The 20,941-nt window shown below is 40.9% G+C and overlaps 2 protein-coding genes across 2 annotated transcripts; both read right to left on the bottom strand.

The window, feature by feature from the left end:
• Positions 1-2,927: 2,927 nt before the first annotated feature.
• hif1an (hypoxia inducible factor 1 subunit alpha inhibitor) lies at positions 2,928-8,701 on the bottom strand. Its single transcript, XM_070916150.1, has 8 exons — positions 8,522-8,701; positions 5,647-5,897; positions 4,976-5,124; positions 4,697-4,842; positions 4,256-4,362; positions 3,536-3,599; positions 3,320-3,430; positions 2,928-2,984 (listed from the first exon to the last, which is right to left on the bottom strand). The coding sequence occupies exons 1-8, from the start codon at positions 8,699-8,701 to the stop codon at positions 2,928-2,930; spliced, it is 1,065 nt and encodes a 354-aa protein (XP_070772251.1).
• A 5,156-nt stretch (positions 8,702-13,857) lies between these two features.
• On the bottom strand, positions 13,858-18,409 carry wnt8b (wingless-type MMTV integration site family, member 8b). The gene is made up of 6 exons (XM_070915700.1): positions 18,339-18,409; positions 17,580-17,613; positions 16,589-16,727; positions 15,830-15,955; positions 15,604-15,746; positions 13,858-14,427 (listed from the first exon to the last, which is right to left on the bottom strand). Exons 1-6 carry the CDS (start codon positions 18,407-18,409, stop codon positions 13,858-13,860), a joined length of 1,083 nt encoding a protein of 360 aa, XP_070771801.1.
• Between the last annotated feature and the right edge of the window lie 2,532 nt (positions 18,410-20,941).

Raw genomic sequence — 20,941 nt, 5'->3', positions numbered from 1 at the left:
GTTAATTTTCTAGCACAACAAATTTAATTCTCAAGGGGTGCACTAACTATTACAGCACTATAATTCCTGGCATCATGAAGTGGAGGACTATGGCTGCCCCCTAAATTTTAGTGACACTTGCCGCTGGAGGACTTGATTTTGAAGTTCATTCCAACAGCATTATCTTTATTTTTGATATAGATGTTTAGATTTGACAAAGTCTCTGATCACGTGTTTCTTGTGAAGAGGCCTGTAGTGTGCTTTCAGGGTCCATTTACATGATGATACGGTCCTCTATCACGACTCCTTTTATCTCATTTGTGTTGTGAATTTTGCTTCGCTTGTGATTGTTGGTTGTGGAATTTTCGATTATGAGTGGATTCTTATTTGATTCTTGTTAGTTGTGTATTAGGATAAATGCGTTGGTCAGGTTTTTTTTTACTAGTATTATACTGATGTTTATTATACTGTTGATTATTTGTGTTCCTGTCTGCATCCATTTGGAGCAGGTATAAGCAATTGTTTTTGATTGGTGATATAATATAGTTTTCCTGAGTGTAGGTGTAACACAATCAAGTGTTGAAAAGATGCATTGTTACTGATACTTGTCATCAGCAGCAATGTTGTCTTTAAAGACTATATGATGATGTTACTGTAGAGCATGGACTGGATTTACTGAAGCTGTTCAGTCACAGCTGAGTGTAAACCTTGCGCTTTGAGAAACCGCTGACGCACAATTTATAGTAAATAAATGCTAATTTTTGTAGATCATTCACAACGTATTCATTGAATTATTATTCACTCGTTACTTAAGATACAAATTCAAAACCATCAAATATTTAAATTCATGGCTTTGTGTGTAAGAAATCACATCTTTCAGCAGTCATTCAGAACTGTAGAACTTTGAAAACAACCTTTTAATCAGAGGAATACGGAGAGCACATACTGTATGTTGAAAACAAAAACAGGCATCCATCATTAGAAACATGCTTCTATCTCCAAGAACACTTGTCAGTTCCACCTTATAAAGCTGTTTAATGCCAGAGTGAAAACAAACATTTTGACGATAAAATAAACATTTTAAAAACCAAGTCCTTGCAACATTTAGTGCCACGCCCTTGTCAAGCAAGGCACATATAGTAAACAGGGTTAACTTAGAAGAGAGAGATGAAACATCAGGTCAATTCTTTTTTTTTTACAGAGGAAGTAGCTCTGTACCATCATTGTGCAATCTGTAAGAAATAGATGTGCACATTATCAGCAATTTAAAGGTTGAACCTTAATCTGACAAAACAAAACCAGTATGTCCCGGTGAATTAAGTACTTGGGTATTCCTATTTTATAGTTCATCACTTACAGATTCATCCAATGTCACAAGCAAACAAAGTTCTCTGAATATGGAGATACCATCTACTGGTATATATGTTGGTTTGGCACATACAGCACAACATATGAAATGATCTTCCCCTTTTGTTTAGTATACATTTTTACAATACTTCGAGAGCACATTAAAGTTCAAAATATGGCTGCATGTAAGTAAAAACAAGTGCATTTTTGAGGATGAACCCACAGTAATCATAAGAACAAGTTTTCAACCGGAATTAGACTTTTGTACACATTGCAGCGTAATTCTATCTCAGATCTGCTGCATTTAATACAACATATTGAATATTTGTATTGTAGCAGGATAGTACATGGACCAGGTAACAATACATCAAGCTTAGCATGAAACTGCAAACTTGACCATTAGATGGTACATTATGTTACACTGCAATGGCTGATACATAAGCTACATCCCAGCAGTCAGCTAGTTGAGTCCATTCAAACATTTTAACATAAATGTATCATTCTAGTTAACCACTTTTACACTCACAACAGTTTCAGCTATCATATTCCCAAGAAAACATCACCTGTAATTACTTTGAGAAGTTTCCCCAAAAACAGTAACTTACAGTAGTTTCTTTTAATTCTTAAAGTTAACTATTAGCAACTAAAATTGCAGTATGTCATTTATCAGTGGTCCCTCAACATTTACTGGTATGCAGAATAGCACATCCAATAAAATCCTTGAAATATAAATCAAACTGCAAGAGCATAAATAAAACACAAAGCAATCACTCAGCTAAAATAACTTAGCTGCAAGCAGTCACATATTCCTTCCTTCCACATCCACACATATTTTTGATCATATTTCATCACAGTTTTTAATTACTGTACTTCTGTGTTTTATTACCGTGCCTATGCTGTCTTCTTTGCAACAGAAAGTTCTTGCTGCTCACTCCCCAAAACCATGTAGGTAGACGTAGCAATAATGTAGATTACATGGATAAATATTTCAAAAACACTTACAAGACCTGTCATCTTTAGAGATATGAACCCAATCAGTTTTAAAGCTGTCTTAGTGATAAAGATGGAGAATACAGTATGATCATTCCACATTTAGTAATCAACCCATTGTTATTACATGTATATAAGAAATGTCCTGTATTTAACTGATGTGTACTGTATATATATATGGAATATCCCTTGATTCATCCATTAGTGGTTAAAATATTGAGGTTGTTCCAAAGGTACCGATCTCAGATAACTTCGACTGACCCGGTGAGCAAATGCACCCAAATACCCATTAGCTTGAATTATGAGAATGTTGAGAAAACACTGGTTCACATAAATATATCTAGACTTAAGCCAAACAAGGCCTCTTCTTCAAAGACTTCTTCAAGTAGGGGGAATTCCCATGAGTTAGTGAGATGTGTCTTCTCTAATTGTTGTCTTTGCAATGACCATGGCACTCGGAGACGACTGAAGCAGAATGGTTTCAAGATGGCCGCTTATTTCCATGCAGTGATACGTAGCTCCAAAGTCAGAATGCACATTACGCACGCAGCAGTCTCACTTTCACACGCAAACAGTTTTCTGAAGCAGTTAACAGTTTTAAGGGTGGGGCTCTAACTGAGATCCTGGTCATATCGTCCCTTGATCATTGTTCTCAGTAAAGGTCCAACCTACAGGGAAAAAAAGCATTCTTGGTTATGATAAGCTTCTTCATAGTGTCAGACATATTACAGTGTTTTACTCATTGTCCCAGACTGCATATATCTTTCCTTTGTACTAAATCAGGTAAGCCATAAATATTCGCAGTAATTGGGTTGCTGGAAGGGTCAGCATGCCCCAGGGATTTCATTTAACAGGTGACCTAAATGTGGATCTGATTTGATGTTCTAGAAACTGGCAGTGCGAAAATGGCAGTGTGACATTCATGTCCGACTTACGCAATCAGTACACTGATGATAGGAAAGAGTTTGTATTGCAAAGAGGATATAAAAGCAAGTGCTTTTACCTCATGTGGGTTTCCAAACGCTTCCCCCAGCATCTTCTCAATATTTCTCATGATAGCCACCTTCTGATGAGCTCGCAGTGGGTATTCTATCCTCTTGGGTGTGGGGGCACCCTGAACAAATGAGTCAAATAGGTGAGTGATCATGACGAAATATGGAGTGTTAATGTTGCAATGCAAATGTTGAAGTAACGGTTGTAAAGACTCAAATATGCATACTTTGTACCAGAAGTTTACAGTGATTGTCACTCCACCATTCAACAGTGATTCAATGTGATGCCACCTGAAGAAAGAAGAAAAACTATAAATAACTAAAGTCATCAAACTCTTTCTGCTGTTCTTGCCCCCAAACTAACTAATATTTAATGTCAGCATCATAAATACAAGTAAGAGATTGTTTGCAGGTAATACACTGTTGTCTTGCACTTTTTCTTAGTGGAGACATATTCATGTCTCCCAAAAATAAATGCCAAAGCAAGGAAATGTAATCACTGGGTGTAGACATTTCAAGTGAGTGCAGTGACAGCTGCCAGGCCAGCTTTTCTTGATCTTGGAGCTTATGTACATGTTTCTGCTTGAAAGCTGCAATTCTGACCAACAGCTTTATTGCAAACAATTTCAACTGCATCAACAGTAACAGTAACAGTAGTTACATTAGACACCACAAATGTCTGCCAATTCTGGGCCAATCAATAAGGCACATTAAACACTCAATAATAATTAAAAAAAAAACATTGATAAATAATTTTCTCGCAGCATCTTGAGCAGTTAAATCAAAGAATATCATACTGAAATGCAGAGAGCATGAAAACACATCTGCTGGCAGTGCATCCAAGAAACTTAATACCCTAGAGATGATCAGCTGATTTAGTGATGGTGATTTCTCAACATAAGTATACATCATTTCTATAAAAAAGACCATACAGAAGCACTTCTTACCAATACATGGGGATGTAGAGCACATCTCCTGGGCCCACAACAGCCTCATAGCCAACAACATTTTTAAAATTGGGAAACTTCTCATAATTGGGGTTATCAAAATCAACCTAAAAATGAGAAATATGGATTAATTACAAAACATGAACATACTGCACATCACACATCTGTCTTTAGTAACTAAAATACATTTAATACCTTCCTACTTTTCTGGAATTTGTTTTAAAATAAGTCTCACTTTCAAAGAATATCAATTTTTCCAAAATGTATGTCCATATTTCAAGTAATCTTAACACTAGCTTCATAATACCTTTCTTTAATGTGTAGACACCATTGTATGACGTGTTTGAGAAGATTCCCTCTTTCTGAGGGGTTTGCTGTGAATTATCTCTACCACTATAGATGACGGTAATGCTATTACTTAAATAATGTTCTATGGCTTACTTGGCTCTGTCTGTCACAGGGGTGATGCACAGGATATGGATAGAGACACTCAAACTGCTCTGGCGGGAACAGGATGCATCTCTTATGGCCTTTGATCTGTGCAAAGAAGTTCTGCTGCTCGTCGTAATGTGCTGGTGTCACATTGCCTATGGTGAGAGAGTATTAATAGAAAATGTGATGTGTGGAAAACATTGAGGAGAATGAAATGTGAGGAGCCACATTATCCTACATTACACAGCAGAAACTGTGAAACTGCATTCCTTTTGCCAGAACGCGTACCCTCCATGCCTATAAGCAGCAGGTTGGACGTCAGTTGTCCCCAGTTTCTCCTGGCTTGCTGCTTGTTGATCCAGTTCCAGTTGAAACCAAGGAAGTCAACAACAATCTTCTTGCCTACTGTGTCATTCAGGGTCTGCTGCAGATATACCCTTGAAGTGCATAAGAAAAGAGAAATGAAAATGTTTGAGCCACTTCGTTCTACCTGAAACAAATCGCAATGTAGCTAACTGCTATAAATGTGTCTGCAGAATATAAGCTTGTGTACAAGGTGCTTCTACTTCAGCAAACTACAAGTGGTAGAAGTAGAAAGTGTCATTCCAAATAACTGTGAGCGTCAGCGAGTTCACTTTAGTAAGTGATCTGTGTGTGTGCTGCCAGGCCAAGTCGGGTCACAGTAATAGGCTTCTTCCCTGATTCTCTTGTATAAATGCTTAGTCAGTCGCTCCTCTTTCCTGTACTGCATTACACTTAATGAGAGAAAATACTCTTCACTGTCAAGCACACCTGCAGCACAATCACATCTTGGTCTGACCCACTTAGGTTACTTGCATGTTTGAGCTTCAAAGGGAGGATTTGGTTTAGATTGAGCATCAGCATAGGCAGAGTTAATATAAACATAACTCACATCATATTCCTGTTCCAACTAAAATATCCTTATAAATATGTCTTACCTCTCCTCTCCTCCCATTTCCTCCGTCATATGCATTTTTTCCACAAATTCAGAGAATTTCATTTCCATTCGTTGTGACTTGGGGACAAAGTTCTCAAAATGAGCCATTTTTTTCTCATCATAGTAGAGGAATTTGTGGTTTTCAGCAATGTACACAGAGAAGTCTCCATTTCCAATGTTCTCCTGGAGGTACGCAATGTCCCATTTGAGAGCTGGGTACACAAGGTTTGTGTCTGTTAAAACCACCGGTTCCTGAAAACAGATAAAGGACATTTCAATACAGTAGTATTACAAAACATTTTACTTTTTATAGTTAAAGTCAATTAGCCTATACACAAGTCTGCACTACAAGACTGTTAAAAGAGTTATACTGGTGGTCCATACTAATATTAAAGTGACTGTAGTATTTTATGATTATGATGATCATGATTATACTGTAGGATTTGTTTTTTCTAAATCTACAGCAGGTGCATAAAACGGCAATTAAACATTTTTCTTTAACATATACTAATGTGGTTCATAAAATAAATTGCTGCATGTGTCACAGTGTTTTTCAGCACAAAATCTAAAATATGTCTGTCTAGAATAACCTTTTAATCAAAAAGGAACAGAAATCCCAGCACACACCCGTGCAGTGCATCCATGGTGCAGTGTATGGCACTGGACCGTCTGAGCTCCGAGGGCTACGTGACTAACTGAACGTAGCCTGGTGGGCGCGCTCCCGTTGCCTGTCTTTCACTGAACCGGCTCTCGGTTTCACTTTCGCCGGGGGACGCGGGGAGTGTGCGGTCCCGAAGACTTAAAATGATATTGGGAAACACAACGCCGTAGACTAACTGTAGTGTGGTCAGTGTTTAAGTTGCCGTTTCTGGCGTAAAGAAACCACCGGTCACACGTGATGCTCTGACACTTCAGATCCGATAACACGCATTGGGTTGACTTTGTGTGTCGTTGTAAATTATAAAAATGTATCCTCACATCTCGATTCGGTCTTGATACGGCTTGCACCGGCGACAGTATGAACAAGCCATATTTGGGCATTTCAACGCTGTTCTCGTCACACTCTCGCACGCGCGCGTATGTGATTGGCCGTTAGGGGAGTTCTAGAATAATAAGGCCATAGAATTCCAATTCTAAAACGAAAAGGAAAAAGATTAAGAGGTCACTCCTAATGTGAGCCATTATATCACTTTTCTTTAGTGTGATGTATTCAGTCATTCAGAGTTCATGCCCAAACAGCTCCTGATGAAAATGACCATGACCTCTCCAATTTCTTCACGCCAAACAAATAACATTCACTTTTACTGGGGCTGAACGATATGCAAAAGAAATCATGATCAATCATGATCCTGCTTTTTGGATATTCCACTTCTTCAGCCCTAAAATTGCAATTTTTTTATTTTACATTACAAATGTGCAATAGTGCAAACCATGCCTACTGTAGAGAATAAAGGGATACATGATGCATGTATGGGTTATTCTACTAACTGACTGATTTTGTTGCCCATCATAACCTATTTTGTCAGCCTATTCCAGTTCACACACCAAGACTTCTTGGAAGCAGACTTTTAAGCACTCAAGAATGGAAAATTGTGCATCTCACAGTAGACATTTTAGTGCAAATTATGAATCTGTGTTAATTTGTTCTCAGTGTTTTGTGTTGTATTATGTAGAGAGCACTCATTCATCAAATCAGCAGGATAAACCACTTCTCAAGAGCTGACTATTGTTAGTGTGCAATAGACTCACCAAAACAGGAACCTGGTCAACTTTAAGAAGTAGATGACACATTTCTATTGCTGTCTACAATAATAATGACTGATAGAAGAGAAAGGTTCAGTTCCTCTAAAGCAGAATCTAATTTGCAAATCTTCTTGGTCTGCATCTGGATGAGACCAGCTTAAATGATCTCCTGAATGTTTCCATTTTGTCTGGAACCACAGACACCAATAAGCATTACTCAGGTGAGCAGGTTCCCTTATCAAAACACAAACTATGACTGTGGCTCATTAATGGAAATAATGACATGGCGTGTACAGTACTAGCAGGCTACCCATTCTGCCCTCTGAGAAATGCAATCATAAGAAAACAAGCAATTTTTTCTCCTAACCAGAAAATGCACCAAGGTACCTGTAAAGTTATCAATGAATATATTGTTTTATCAGCAGTCAGCCTTCACCAGCAGGCTGTCAATGGTAAACTACCTGATGTGACATCACTAATTGGATAACCCTTGAAATTGAATCCCAATGGGCTTTGCAGTTTTATTATGCTGTCATTCCCAAAAGTACAAAAAGCCCACTGATAGCAACCAAAGTCACACTTTTCAAAATATTCACAGTTGAGCTGCTTATTTTAATGAAAAGTACCTTCATCTTGTTACTTACTTTGTAATTCATTGTTACTAATGCATATTTCTAGGCTTAAATCCTTCCAACTGGGAATGCTGGAACTAGGACATTTGGAGCATTTTTGCTTGAACAATGACTTAAATTAATAATACAGTAGCAATACAGCTGCCCAATACGTTTCTGTCAATTGACTAATTGTTTCAGCTCTACATCTCTTAACTTAAGGTTGTTGTGATAGCATCATTACAAATTAAGCTGCTTGACCTCTAAAATTAGGCTGCAATCTGAGTGATGATTTATAATAAAATCGTTCACTCAAGACCAGGTTAAACAAAATTATATACACTATATATTCCCTTTCAATACCTAGCTTTACGTAGATAAAACAATGTACACTAATGACGTTTCCAAGCTGCAGCTTGGTCAAACTGTCATCATAACAGGGTTTGTCTGCAGGTCTACCTTTGCGGTTCTTGCTTTGAACTGATAGGGCAAAGTTTCAGCAAGCTAACTTAGCCGGTTTACCTCATTGTTTATTAGGATCTCTGCTCTGGGGTCCGTATGAGACAGTCTGGGAATGGGCTTGGTTGGGAATGAATATTTTCGGAGCTGAGACTCATCCCAGTCCCTGTTCTGGACGCCGGTGAAAGCGGCGCCGCCTTCGCCCGCCGCCGGGTCAGCCTCCACTACGGTCGCCGCTGCCATGGTCGTCGTCAAGCGCTGATTAGCTGCCTCCGTCCTCCTTACAATGAAACAACCAGACACTGGCTTTTCTTACGGACTCTACCCTGCTAGGCTCCAGAGTCGGCAGCGGGAATATCATGCAACCATTCCCATTCACAGTTATTAAATCAATGAAGGAAATCTGCGCCGTCCTGTGAGTAGTTATCTCTCCCTCCGGTCCTGTTCCGTGCAACGTTAACGTTAAGTGTTTACACACCGTGTTGACAGCCAGAAAACAAACGACACAAACTAAAGCAGTCAGGGAAACACCACGATAATTGCATGCCAATACTATCGGACAGCGACACCTACTGTACTGGAAGATAAAACTCTCATATTGTAATAGTCTGCATCTACCACTAGAGGGCGCTATCGCACTTGTTTTTCTTGCAGTTTTTCAGAAAATTGACCGTCAAACAGAAACATTTACATCTGCGCGGTGAGTGAGCATGATTAAAACTGCATGCAGAGGTTGGAATTTTATAAGAAGACTGAAGTGCAGTTCAAGGTTTTACAAACAAAACACATGAGTTTATAAAATATGATGCATTGTAGATAGATTAAACGACCCAAAAGTTTATAAAGCAGTTTAGATAAGCTCCAACTTGACCAACTACAGTCATTATTTTTTATTTTGTTATATATATTTTTTACTTTTTTCATTTTACATTTTTTGTATTAACAAAAAACAACAATATAATTGTGACACTGGGAGGGGCCATCCTGCACAATAAGTACTTTCATTTTTTGCATCAAGTACACATCGCTGATAATACTTTTACTTTTACTTAAGTAAAATTTTGAATGACTTTTACCTGCAATCAAGTATTTTTATAATGTGATATTGCCACTTTTGTTTAATTAGGTGATCTGAATGTGAATACTTCCTCCACCAGTGCTGGTCTGAACAATATGCTGTACAGTAGGAAGCAATAATGCAGAGTAATGTCATTGATGAAGCGTGATACAGCACACAATGCAATATCTTTTCATCAGACAGGTTGAGAAGTTGTCCCCGCACTCTTCATCTTTCTCTCTATGAAGGATATGGTAATGAAAGACTGAGCAAACACTTTTGAAATCCTGAGACAATATTTAACTATGGTTATCATTGCCTCAGCATTACTGTATTGATCAGTGGGCGATCATTCTTCACGAGATAGCAGTGCACACTGTACCTTGCTCAGTGGACTTTAACAGCTGATGGAGCCTTGCTCTGTTTCGTCAATGTCAGACTGGTATTGAACTAGACAGAGTACATCTTATCAATCACTTTGATCATTGGCACTCTGTATTTCTAAGCTTTTTGTGACAGCTTTTTAAAGCCATAAACAGGCATAATTCTAGCTCAAAAGTACAAAAGCATCTCCTGAACCTTTTGTGAAAAGCTGATACATCTTGTATGTTTTCTCTTGAGTCAGGCTTTATCAGCAGATTTCCACTGCAGGGACTAGTTTGGGCTCCCTGGTGGGTTCCCATGCTCTGTGTTTCCTGTGCAGATCAGTGAGCTGATCCCTCTGATGCTCCTCTCTCCCCCATTCTTTGTAGAAACCCACAGCCAGGAGATCGACCACCCTGGTGAGCCTCAAGAAGCTTGTATCTCAATCCTGCTGATAGCAACAAACACACACACACCACTGCTGTCTTCTCCCCAACAGATGGACTGCTGTCAAAACAAAGAGTCTCTCGAGGAGCTACTGTTGCAATGAAACTGCTTCCTGAGGAGTGAAAGCATCCGATTACTGCTGCAAACACCCAGTTTATTGAGCTTACAGCTAATGGAATAATGATGCAATGCAGGTAACTACAGATTTCAGTTTTGTTAACTACTTTAAGAGCACATGGTGGAAGTCCCACTCATCTGTGTTGGCTTTCTCTCACATTCATACTGACCCTGGCCCCTCTAGGTGTTGTAGGTCCAGAACTCCTAAGCCACAAATCCTATTAGTCAAGAATTCTCTGAAGCATTATAAGTCGTTTTCCCATCTTTTATTGATTGCATTATTATCGCTACCTGAGAGAAATCTGCCCCCTTTGTGTAATTCTTTCTCTGTACTAACTACATGTCAGAGTGCTAAGTTGCAGAACCACAAAAGTATTCATTTAAACAAAACCACTCAATTCCACCTCAAACTAAAACTCAAAATTTGATAACAATTATCTTTTAATGCTGCTGGGACTGTATAGTAAAAACATTTCCACATTTCTATCAATAATCTCCGGTGCTCCCTAAAGAAGTTTAAATCAATCCTTCAAGCTCTGTGAGAAAACATCTGTTTAAAAAGCCCACTCTTCCTCTGTGGTGTCCCCTCTCTCTCTCCGCCACCTCGGGCTCATGTGTTATGGCAAATTGAACATGGCAGGGCCAGCCCAAGAGACGGAAGTTCAGACCCCTCGGTCGGAGGTCGTGTCACTCTCTGGGTGGGGGGAAATTGTGTAGTCTGAGTCACGATCAGCGTCACGTGCAGTTCATCATCGTTTCAGTTCATCTCCCTTTCCTGTTTGAATTTGTGGAGTTGTTCATTTGAGGGAATGACACTGACACAGAGAATGTGAAAAAAAGACAACATGAGAGTAATAGAGACAAAAGATGATAGACATGTTTTTGTGCGTCTGTAATTCAGGTTTTTGCCTCAAACTGTGGTCTCTGGTTGTTCATGTGAATCTCGTAGCCAACTTATAGCAGTCGATGATGTTATGAGCATTAAGAGACACCCGTGATTGGAGACAAATAGAAAAGTATGGCACAGCAGGGTAAAGGCTAAGTGTCACAGTGGTAATCTTGTGCAATGTAAGCATTAATTCACTTTCTTCTCTCTTTTTGAAGCTGAGATGTTGATCTCTGCAGTCCAGCACCTGACGTTGGGTCTCCAGGTTAAGCAGAGTATTATCTTCATACACTGCTGCTGGTGCACAAACGATCTTGACTGAATAAGCAGACGGTGTCACAGGTGTGTCAACCGGCTGAACTTTAAAAACGGCCAAACATGTTTTTCTGTATTTTCTTTCCCACACATTAACTGATTGCTGTGTCAGCAGGCTCTCCTTTTTGTGGGATTATTTTTTACATGTGGGTATAAGTGGGAAAGATCTTCTGCTGAGAGCCAGCCAGTGCACAACAGCATGACTCACGTCATTAACCCAAAGAAAAAGTCCAAATAAGAATCAGATGCATTCTGCACGCCAGGTTTAAAGGACGTCCCAATTATAAATTTGCATTACCTTTTAAAATACAGTGAATGAGCATTTTGACGTGCCTCTGTTGAATTCCCCGTCGCAGTAAATTGCAGAACGTCCACAGAGCCGCGGGGCAAAAGCTTGGTATGCTGGTTCTTTTGTTGGTGAGTGCTGCATGCCAGGCAGAGCAATCCAGCCAGCCCACAGGGGTCACCAGAGGAGGGAGGAGTTTTGATTATGATCATTATTTGGTAAATAAGATGTCAACAAGGTGTTTCCTTGACACTTTATTGAGTAAAAGGAGGAAGGTGCAGAAATGAACGCCCCCTTCTCAATGGGACCTCTAATCTCCTCTTTCATGTCCCATCTCGTCTGAAGGGTTTCGGCTTCGGCTGCCATGTGCTAGTCTGCCTGGGCCTGGCACTTCTTACTTGCAGGTGGGGTGAGTATCCTGGCAAGCATGTGTTTATAAAACCCACTTGTTTGGGCACAATACTTGAACTAACTTCTTTTGAGAGAACAGTGTGAATCTGTGCAAAGCCTTTTCCCAAAGTCCTTTAGAAGGCGACAGCCCATTGAGAGTGGAGAAGAAGGGATTACCTTCCTCGACAGTGGTGCATTTCCGAGAGAGCTGATTAGCTCTGCATTCATTGTTAAATCGACCAAAGGAAGGCCCTAGAGGAGTGAAAGGATCCAAATAGGTGGGCCCAGAAATAAAACAGCCGCAGGAAGCCCTGCACAGGCAACCCAAAGTTTTCCCAACATTTCTTTCCCCCACTCCTAAGGAGGTGCCGCGTGAAAAAGGAGATTAGCATACAAAATTAGAGGCGGGATGATTTTTGAGGGCAACTTGCCTCATGCCCTCCACCCCCACGGCCCTACTCTGTCTGGACAAAGTTAATTAAACTAGTATTAAACAGTAAAGAAACTTCCAAGCGCTTGGGAGTTAGGGGGCTCTTTGAGGATTACCATGATGAGGGAGAGAACGGGAGGTATTTGTTGAGGCGAAATTGAGAAAGGCGTGATGGAACGAAGAGTACGCTAGGAAAGTTCTCTATTCTTGTTGGTTTGCCCCAGTATCCTAACCCCAGTGTGAATAATGTGAAGAGGAAGGCTGCGTGTTACTGCAAACCATCAGGTATTACTGTCTCAAAGAGTACGCTAAAGAAGGAGGACCACTTTCTTCAGACCGAATGATTTATAAGATCGAAGGATTTATTATTATTTCATTACATTTTTAATAGAAAATAAACCACAAAGGCAACTAACAATAAAGTAAAACTAGGAAATGATGTGCAATAAATTAACAATGTACAATACAAAGTGCTTCATTTTATATACAATTAAATACATCAGGAGGGCAGCAAAGGTCAGGGCGAGCCACATGACGGGAGAGCGGACTGTCCCCAAAATATGTCAAAATGTTTCTAAATAGATTCAAAGCGAGATAGTTGAAATAGATGAAGATCACTGCCAGGCTGGCAGTCTCAGGCATTTGTGGGAATACAACCTGACGTGGTCTTGAAAACTGTGACTTTAAAAGCTAATTATGCCAAGAGTCAGATCATCCATCTCTCAAAAACGAATAACCATTGAAGGTTTCCGCGTACGTATGAAAATAAATAAATCACGTTGTGGAGAATTTGGAAGTCAGAGAAATACTCTTCAAATGCCCAGTGACTTTTCAAAATGTTGTAAAAAGTATAAAAATATATCTTAAATACATTTATACCAAATATTCTACAAAGTTGTAAAAACCTTCCCTTCTCATCTTCTCTATCATGTGGCTTTGTGCACATCCCATTAATACAAAATTGACAACAAAGGTGGTCTGAATTTGTATTTCTGCTACATTTCTGTCCAAAACACACACTATCTGAACATGCACAGAGAGTTTGGGTGCTGACAAGAGCTGCAGCGGTACACATATGATGACAGCAGGGGAGAAGTGATGACGATGCTCAGTGCTTCTTCCTCAGTCTAAGGTTCTTCCGGCGGCTACTGGCACTCTCGTTCCTTCCCCTCTGGCCTCCTTTCTTTACACAAAAGTACTTGGTCACTGTCTTCCTGCACTGCTCGCACTTCACCGCGCAGCACCAGTGGAATTTGCAATTACAGCTCGACACCATCTCGGCTTTGCGCTCCTCCACGGCCAGCCCGCACTCTCCGCAGAGCCTCTTGCAGCTCCGCTTCTCCCATTTGCTCAAGTTCTTGCCCTTCTTGAGGCACTCACGGCCCTCTGTGCCTGGCAGGCCCAGGGTGCGGTTTTCCAGGCAGTAATCGGGGGAGTCTTCGAGGTGGACCAACTCCTTGCGAGAGATGGAGCTGAAGGTCTCGGCGATGGCCCCCCGGCTGGCCGCGCTGTTCCCGGCTCCTCGGAGGAGATCCACCTTCAGAGCCCGGTGGTACTTCTCCTTCAAATAGTTCCCCACCTCCCTGAACTCTGGCAGCTGCAGCCAGCAGGTCTGAGTGGTGCAGCTTCCTGACACCCCATGGCATTTACATGTCCTCTGCATGGTCCCCTTCACAGCCTGGAGACACAAGAAAGGAAGGTTCACTTTATTCAAATGTATTTATAGTTTGTGGTTGTGCGTGTGTATATGTAAGTATATATATATGTGTGTGTGTGTGTGTAAAAGACAGGATGTCCATTGTCTCTTGATTGATGTGTTGTCAAATTAACTGATTGTGTTCTCAAAGTTTTCCAGTTTAGTAAAAAAAAAAGGGATGAATACACTGAAAGGAAGAAATTATAGCTTCAAGGTCCGTTGCTGAGTTTCTTTGTCGTCCTCAGTGTTTCCTGACTTTACCCGACACAAAACAGCTGTCAGTTGAAAAGAGACGTTTTCTTTTCGTGAGGAGGGGATGAACTTTCTGTTGAGGTGAGGCTGAATCAAAGTTTCACATCGAGTCCTATTGTCACCCCAGAAGAAATAGGAGTATTTATTTAGCATGTTCATTATCAACATGTTTTCTAGTGTGAGAAGACCCGATGGAGAGTCCCATTGAGTGGAGAAATGAAAAAGGAGTTTTTCTCTCTTTCTATCCCCATTTTTTTCTGTTACAATGATGCTCCAGGTGCCATGGGGATCCTAGGGCCCAACAGGGGGGAGCAAAGGCACCGTAAACAAAGAGCACTTCAGCTGCACGCCTGTGGTCCCCTCAGACTCCCTCGGGGCCAAACAAAGACCAACATAAATGTGGGATCCTTATTGCAAGAATAAAACTAAACACTTATTTTAAAAAGCAGCATAATACAGAATGCTGTGCAATGTCTGGCTCCCCAGGATCTCTAATTAAGCTTGCACCAGCGATCCTGAGATTCTTGAGTTGAGGTATTGTCATAAGGGGCATTCAGCACTGGTAAATAGGCCCTTCTGGTACACCGAACACACTGTTATTATTGGGGACGAGTGGCACCTCACTTATAGCGACGTGAAAGGGATGCTTGGGTGGCACACTCAGTGTAATTCTGAGCAGGGAAGAAAATGATTCAAAAGGTGCTTTACACTCTGCAATCAGTTGGAGGGCCAGGAGAGATTCCCAAAATTTCAACCGAGCCGCCACCCACTTTAAATACTGTATGTTTCAAATTGAGGCATTAAAGTCACATAATTGTACTAAAGGCTCATGTTTGTGAGGTAATTAAGTAGCAATAGCTCGTCATCTCTTTTTGTCAAGTGGATGGAGTGAATCACCTACTGTACCTTGCGTCCAGCCTCGTTATTATGGAGATTCATAGCTGCCCGTGCATCCTGCCCAGTCTCCAAGGCATCGACAAACTGTTTGGAGATGGCCTCGCCAAAGCCGACGTTGTCACTGCAGCCGCCCCAGAGCCAGCCGTGACCACCTAAAAAGAATTAAGTTAAAATCACCCTCTCACATATCAACTGTTGAGGGGTATTCTTGTACAGATTTGGGTGCTTCTCTGACCTCGCTGTCCGTTCCTGCTGTCATCACAGCCGCAGTTGTCAAAGTCTCCAAGACTGCAGTTCCTGGTCAAAGTGTACATGACTCCAGCGGAGCTGATGGCATGAACAAATGCTGTCTCCCGATTTGCTGTCAACAGAGAGACTCATTAACCGCCTTGTCTCATCACGCAGATCACTTGTAGGTTAGGGATGTCATACATTATATTACAATCTCCTTGTCTCAGTAAGTTGCATAACCTGCATAACAAGTTTTAATTATCATATTCCATATTTAGTCCTACTTGTAATGTCGGCTTTACTTTATTAAGCAATGTCGTTCAGGACCGTAAAACCAGTCTTATTGGTAATAATTCTAAACTTTGCCTACATTAAGTTGTATTGCCAGACACATTTGACTCTCTCTTGTGAATCTCTGCTCATTGCTTTCATAAGCTGCAAATAGAGGCAGTGATTCTGGGGGTGTTGTGAAATGGATTAGTGTGTTTGTTTTGCCTCTAGCAACCGTGCCCACTGTAACTATCCCAGAGGGTGGTGAATGTTTTGACTGAGCAAACATCTCTATTTCACAAAGGAAAAAAAGCCCTCCCCTCTAACACAGAGACTTGCAACAAACACAGTTACAAAACACTTTTTAAAGATCTTTGAAAATCCATTAGCCATGTTTCCCCTTTAGAAGTGCAACCTCTCTAAGCATAGCTGCAGTGTAGAGGTGTCTGAGCTGGTGTTCAGGCCGGCTGGTCTCTGGGGACTCTGGACTTACCGCTGCGCAGGCTGCTGTGCGTGGACAGCTGCAGAGCTCGCTCTGGGCAGTTCCAGCGGTCCCATGCAAACTGATATTTGCACTCCTCTATGCCACTCTGAGCTCCTGCTGCCACACTGCTGGAGTAGATCAGGTATGCCTGCAGCAGCAGAGACAGGGGAAATATTAAACCCATAAAATAATGTGCAGGCACCCTACGTCTTGCAACAATGACAGCATGACTTTAGAGGTTCGGATGGTTCTGAAGCATCTGGCATTCATTTGATGCCTGGATACATCCACCTTAGATTATGAAAATCAGTTTTTAATTAGTCTTTGGGGATGACCTGATGCGAAAAATGTGAGCCTGAGCCCAGAACACAGAGATCAGACCGATGCCACTTAAAGAGAGTCAGTGTTCACAGATCCAACCAAGCCTCAGTCTCTTTTACATTTATATCTTCCTACTGGCGTCAAACATATAACAATAAGTCCCTCATGCTTTGGAGATTGAGATTTTCGTAACAAAAACAATGTGAAGTGCATTCAAACATTACAAGACTTTTTAAACTCGCTGTGAATGGGATGAATTGTTGGGCTCTCTTACGCCAGTACTCTCTTTCCTTGGCTTTCGCCCGCCTCTCTGCTGCCTGTTCATACTGTGTGAACGATAATATAACTAATATGTCTCAAGTGGCCTTTGGGGAGATGGAGTACCACCTCTTTCACAGGGGTCCGGCTCACTAATGATGACCACCCACTACAGCAATGCCTGCCCTCGCCTCTTAAAACATTCAACCCGCAGATACACAGAGCCTCTGAATGAGGTCAAGTGTACGAAGGGGGGAAACAAATCACAAAGGGCCAAGAATATCACTGATATATCATTAGTGTCTTGTTGCCTACAGACAGGTACAACAAGCCTGCACAAGACACAGAAGCCATGTTTTCTCTCCCTCTCTCTTTTGGGGAAAAGGGACAGGGAGAAAAGATCAAAAGAAAGTTGGCTTACCTTGGGTCCAGTCATCAAGAAATTATTCACTGACCTGGAAAAGAAGACAGCTTATTCACTCAGGGAAGCTCAGTGTCCTCCACAAATTCCTCTGCTAACATCTCTCATTAGTGCACTTTGTAACATGTTAAACCATGACACCGGTGGGCATCCAAACCTCAGTGAACAACACGCAGTTTGTTAAAAAACATTCCAGAAATGTAAGAATTGAGGGCAATGCTAATGTTATTAGCACTTTGTTACTTGAAATTTTGGGTTGCCAGGTTGTGGAAAATCCCACTGGCTGGTGTTCTAATAAGCCATCAAGTCTGTCTTTATAAATGTTAATAACTGGTTAATAGATGGATTTTGGTCTAGATCATCTGCAGCCCTTTCCTAGAAATAAGTGACCACATGGTATAAATTATTTATTCACCATTAATAAAGCCATTCATTTATAAACCCTTTATAAAAGGTGCCTTATTACAAAGTGATACTGATGAAATGAATAAAATAAATCCAGTTACCTAATTTCCAGTTGTTTAATTAATTGATTTTATTGGTACTGTTATGCCTTTTGAATAATACTCTAACGACTGATGAGAGAAAATATATATATATATAATTGAGGGCTTACAAACAATTTCATACAGACACATAATAAATGCTTGTGTTAGGTGAATTGCCACCGACATGAATGAACTGTTTGGAGATGAACATCATCAGGACTCAAAATAAATCTGAAGGAAATAAAAATAAATCAGAATAGATCCAACTTACCAGCAGCAGTAGGACCTCATGTGCGCCAGGAGGATGAAAATATAATAGAAAACCTCCAAATGCATGAACATCCTGACAGGTGAGGGGGATGGCGGTGACTCTGAGCCCGTTCAAAGCCTGCAGACAGTCAAACGATGGAGAGGAAACTGAGCTACCAGCACATGAAGCTTCACCAGGGCTTCCAAGATTCAAGGAGGGGGCTCTGAAATGGAGCTGCTCTCGTCCCAACAAGAGATTATCTGCTTAATTAAAGATTTTCCCCCTTCTTACTCTCTTGGCCAATCAGAAGTATTGCACCAAGGAGAGACTGAAATGATCAAAAGGGCACCCTGGGCCTTCAGGGCCGGGCAACGGTAGGTTCCCTGCCTCCATTCAAGAGCAAAGGAAGATCTGTTTAATCCTATAGGAAAAGTGTAACACTGATCCCCTGAATTTCTGCTCGGAAAAAAAAGTGTATTTAAACTATCTAACGCGCAGCTGATTGTCGGGATTAGTGGAAGATCGTCCTCTGGATGGCGAATTGTTAGTTTGATAGGAGCACAAAAAAATAGTCCCATACTGTTTGTTCTCGGGGAAGTAATTCATGGTTTCACAAAGGTGTGATTGAATCAATGTTTATCACCATGAAACACCAGGACTATTACTCAGACGGAAGACGACAGCCAGCGATAGCCTCAAACGTGACATTTAACCATTTCATTTCAAATGCCTTATTGCATTTAACAAGATCGGCTATACTTTATTTCTACAAAGGGATCAACTGCAGGTGGATGTAAACTGTTTCTTAGTATAATCATCAGCGATATATGTCATTTACATAGCAGATCTATTATAGTCGCAGAGCTGGATCTGACGAAATGCTGTTTTAGTTTTCCTTTCGGACACCTGCAAATAAGAAAATGACACACACACACATCTAATTACCATAAATCAAATTCAAACGGTGGCTGATACACTTGTATAGGGTCATAATAACGAATCAATATAAATATATAATATAATACATATAATTGGTCGTATAGTCATATTCTGTAGGCTATTAGAGGTTTTGCTCTCTCACATGTTTTCCTACAATATTTGAATCATCTAGCATTTACCACAGGATGACTTTCATTTGTTTAGAAAGAGAGTGATGATCCCCCAACACTAAATAAAAGGTGGATTGGGCCTCGCCATTGATCAGATATGGGAACATTTGCATCACTAATCCAGACGGTCCCTACCTAACACTGGATGAAGGGTTATTCCCCAATAACCCCGTCTGACCCGTAGGACCCTTTCCTTTGGCACAGGCAGCCCTTTAGCAATCTTCTTGTGTGCAAATTAGGATTAGAGAAAAGGTGATTTGGAGGGGGGGGGGGGAGACTTCTGAGGGATGTTTTTGGATTAAGATTTAAAGAGGAATGACAAGTAAAATGAGACAACAGCAGGATCCATCCTGTTGTTTTAGCTTCTTCTTTTTTTAAAGCGTGCAATTAGGTCTTTTTTATCGCGATAAGTCATTTCCCAAGAGCAAAGTATCAGCAAACTTCCATTTTATTTATTTATTTATTTATTCATTTGTTTATTTATTTATTTGCACACATGTAATCGCCTGAGCATGCTGGAATGTGACTCTAACTGGACATGATGGGAATTAATAATGTATATCCCAAACACATTCATCATGTATCTGAATCATTGCAGTGTGCTGAGTTATGACATCAGATCCAGCCAGCAGCAGCAGCAGCAACAAGTTTTCAAGTACCGAGCTAAAAGCGTCAGGCTGACCACAGATCAGTGTCTGAGCTCTCACTGGCAGCGTGACCACACTGAGGTGTTACATGCCGTGAAGAGGATGGCCTGACAGTCAGCAGCCAATGGACAGAGGGCTGATGTCACTGTTGGGGCAACAGAGATCAGCAGTGGTGGGGCCACTAACAGTACATTTGACTGGTGGCGGCTCACTGTAGCAGACTGCAGCATTTTTGGCAGAAAATCACCAATTGCAGCACCCAAAACATTTTTAGTGCTTTCACACAGAGCAGAAGGAGGATGCACTGATAGCTGTTCCTTTGCCATAAAGTAATTCTCCAGCAGAGGGAGCAAGTTCACACATACTTCAGAATGGTTGAAAGATGTGTTGATAACAAACACTAAAGGCTTATTTGTTTTAGCAAATCAGGCTTTAAATACTGGGAGCTGGTGCTTCAACAGACCTGGAACATGGTGACAGGACATTTTGAACTTCCATCAAGACTTACAAACGTGACCACAGTGACAACTAAAAGAATTCAAGAGTCAACATTTAATTCTTGGACACTAAAAGCTGCAAAACAATGAAGCACCGTATCTACCGAAATCTGTCCTCTAAGGATGCCCAAGGAATGTTGAAACAATATCTGCAGATATTTTAAATATGTAGGCTATGTTGGTGTCACAAGTTCAGCCATCTTGCAACAATGTTAGATGGGTGTGAGACAAGTGAGCCAAGCATGAACCGCAGATGCAGATCCCCATCAGTGCAGGCGTGTAGACAGGAGACAAGGCTTTCAATTAACAAGTACAACATGTTCAAAAAACAGGGCAGGGAGTCGCTGTGGCTCAATCAGCAGCAAGATGAA

Source organism: Enoplosus armatus, chromosome 12, assembly GCF_043641665.1.
Source record: "Enoplosus armatus isolate fEnoArm2 chromosome 12, fEnoArm2.hap1, whole genome shotgun sequence".
NCBI classification, from domain to species: Eukaryota; Metazoa; Chordata; class Actinopteri; order Centrarchiformes; family Enoplosidae; genus Enoplosus; species Enoplosus armatus.
The sequence above is the reverse complement of the archived record's forward strand: the minus strand, read 5'-3'. Positions and strand labels throughout refer to the sequence as shown.